The sequence below is a fragment of the Empidonax traillii genome, unplaced genomic scaffold (genome assembly GCF_003031625.1).
Source record: "Empidonax traillii isolate 1590-97213 ecotype Southwest subspecies unplaced genomic scaffold, ASM303162v1 scaffold2310:size40953, whole genome shotgun sequence".
Lineage (NCBI taxonomy): Eukaryota > Metazoa > Chordata > Aves > Passeriformes > Tyrannidae > Empidonax > Empidonax traillii.
Genome location: NW_020957503.1, coordinates 22,395 through 24,325, shown reverse-complemented (window position 1 = coordinate 24,325; position 1,931 = coordinate 22,395). Strand labels below are relative to the sequence as shown.

Below are 1,931 nucleotides of genomic sequence, written 5' to 3'. Positions count from 1 at the left end.
ATCAGCCTGAGCCTTAACCCCATCCCAAACTCCTGCCTGCTCATTAATCCTGTCAGCCTGAGCCTTAACTCCATCCTAAACTGATCACCCTGAGCCTTAACCCTGTCCTAAACTGATCAGCCTGAGTCTTAACTCCGTCCTGAACTCCTGTCTGATCCTAAATCCTGTCAGCCTGATGCTTAATCTCATCCTACACTGATCAGCCTGAGCCTTAACCCCATCCCAAACTCCTGCCTGCTCATTAATCCTCTCAGCCTGACCCTGAATCCCATCCTAAAATCCTGCCTATTCCTTAATCCCATCCCAAACCCTGCTTTAGGATGTCTGGTCCCAGTCTGAGGAGTTTGGGCGCTGGGACAGCCAAGGCCACGCTCAAGGAATCTCAGGGGGGAGTGGGATCCTCCCCCCTCCAGCAGCCAAAACTGGGGGCTCCAGCCAAGGCCAAGAGGCACCCATGGCCCTGGGGTGGGACAAGGGGACAGTCACAAGGCCAGCCAAGGCTCCTGCTCCCTGATAAGGGAACCCAGAGCCCAGGTCCCTCCCTGGGGTATGACAATGCCTTTCCCTGCTCCAAGCAGGAGCCAAATCCCAAGGGATGAATCATTAACAGGGCCCTCACCCCTCTGCAGACCACAGGAGACACCTCCCCCCCTTCCCTCCCAAATCTCCATCACCCTCCCCAACCCAGGAGACCCCTCGCCCTTTCTCTCCCCAATCTCCATCTCCAGGTCCCCCTTCCCAGTCCAGGACAACCCCATCCCCTCCTCCTGCAAACCCCCATCTCCAGACCAGCCTCCCCAGCCCGGGCTGGAAGGGGAAGTGGTGCCCGTGGGAGTGACTCAGGTGCCTGAGGCAGATCTTCCCGTGGGGATTTTCCCCCCTCACCGTCTCATCCTCGGGGATCGGGATCTTGCTGTCGAAGTAGGTGGTGAAGGGCTCGTCCTCGGTGTCCTCGGGGGGCTGCAGGGGGCTCCTGCTGCTGGAGATGGTGCTGACCACCCCCCCAACTCCCCCGGGCTCCCCAGAGACATCCTCTGCAGGGAGAGAGGGAATGGGAAGGGTGAGAATCCCTGGAAAGGCAAGAAATTCTGGCAGGGGCTGGCAAGCCCCACGGGCAGAGCAGAACGAGCCAGCCGATGCTAATTAGGTGATAAAGAGATAATTAAATCAAAATACCCCCCACTGCTGCACCCCCCAGAGCCTGTGGGGGCCCTGGAATCTCCTCTCCCCCCCATCCCAGGCTGGAGCCAGGGATTTCTTTATTCCAGCTGATTTTAAAAGCCCCATCCCAGGACACAACGTGGAGTGAGGGCAGTGCCTGTGCCCTGTAATGATTAACCAGGCTGGATGACCCAGATTCCAGGGAAACCTGGGGCTGCTCCTGCACCACCATCCCAGACTGTCCTGGCTGGATCGCAGGGACACACAACGTCTGGAAGTGAGGGACAGCTGGGAGACCCCAACACATCCCCCCACACAGGGAGAGCGCCCCCACCCCCACACCGAGAATTCCAGGAGTTTCAAAAGATGAGGAGTGAGGGGAATGTCCAGCAATGGACACACACATTCCCACATTCCAACCCCAGCCCCCTGCCACCTCCAGCCAAAGCCCCAATCCTGCACTCACTCCTGATCCCAATCCCATACTCACTCCCAATCCTGCACTCACTCCCAATCCTGCACTCACTCCCATTCCCAGTCCCAATCCCACACTCACTCCTGATCCCGATCCCATACTCACTCCCAATCCTGCACTCACTCCCAATCCCAATCCCGTACTCACTCCCGATCCCAATCCCATACTCACTCCCCATCCCAATCCCGATCCCAATCCCAATCCCGTACTCACTCCCAATCCCAAACTCCTGATCCCAATCCCATACTCACTCCCAATCCCCATCCCAATCCCATACTCCCGATCCCAGTCCCAA

The 1,931-nt window shown here is 57.9% G+C and overlaps 1 protein-coding gene across 1 annotated transcript in view; it reads right to left on the bottom strand.

The window, feature by feature from the left end:
• Nucleotides 1-1,931, bottom strand: part of LOC114071818 (natural resistance-associated macrophage protein 2-like) — a 22,670-nt gene that overhangs the window by 13,473 nt on the left and 7,266 nt on the right. Inside the window, exon 3 of the mRNA XM_027909680.1 lies at nt 685-1,034. Within this exon, the coding sequence (XP_027765481.1) occupies nt 685-1,034 (350 nt within the window). The remainder of the gene's footprint in view (nt 1-684; nt 1,035-1,931) is intronic.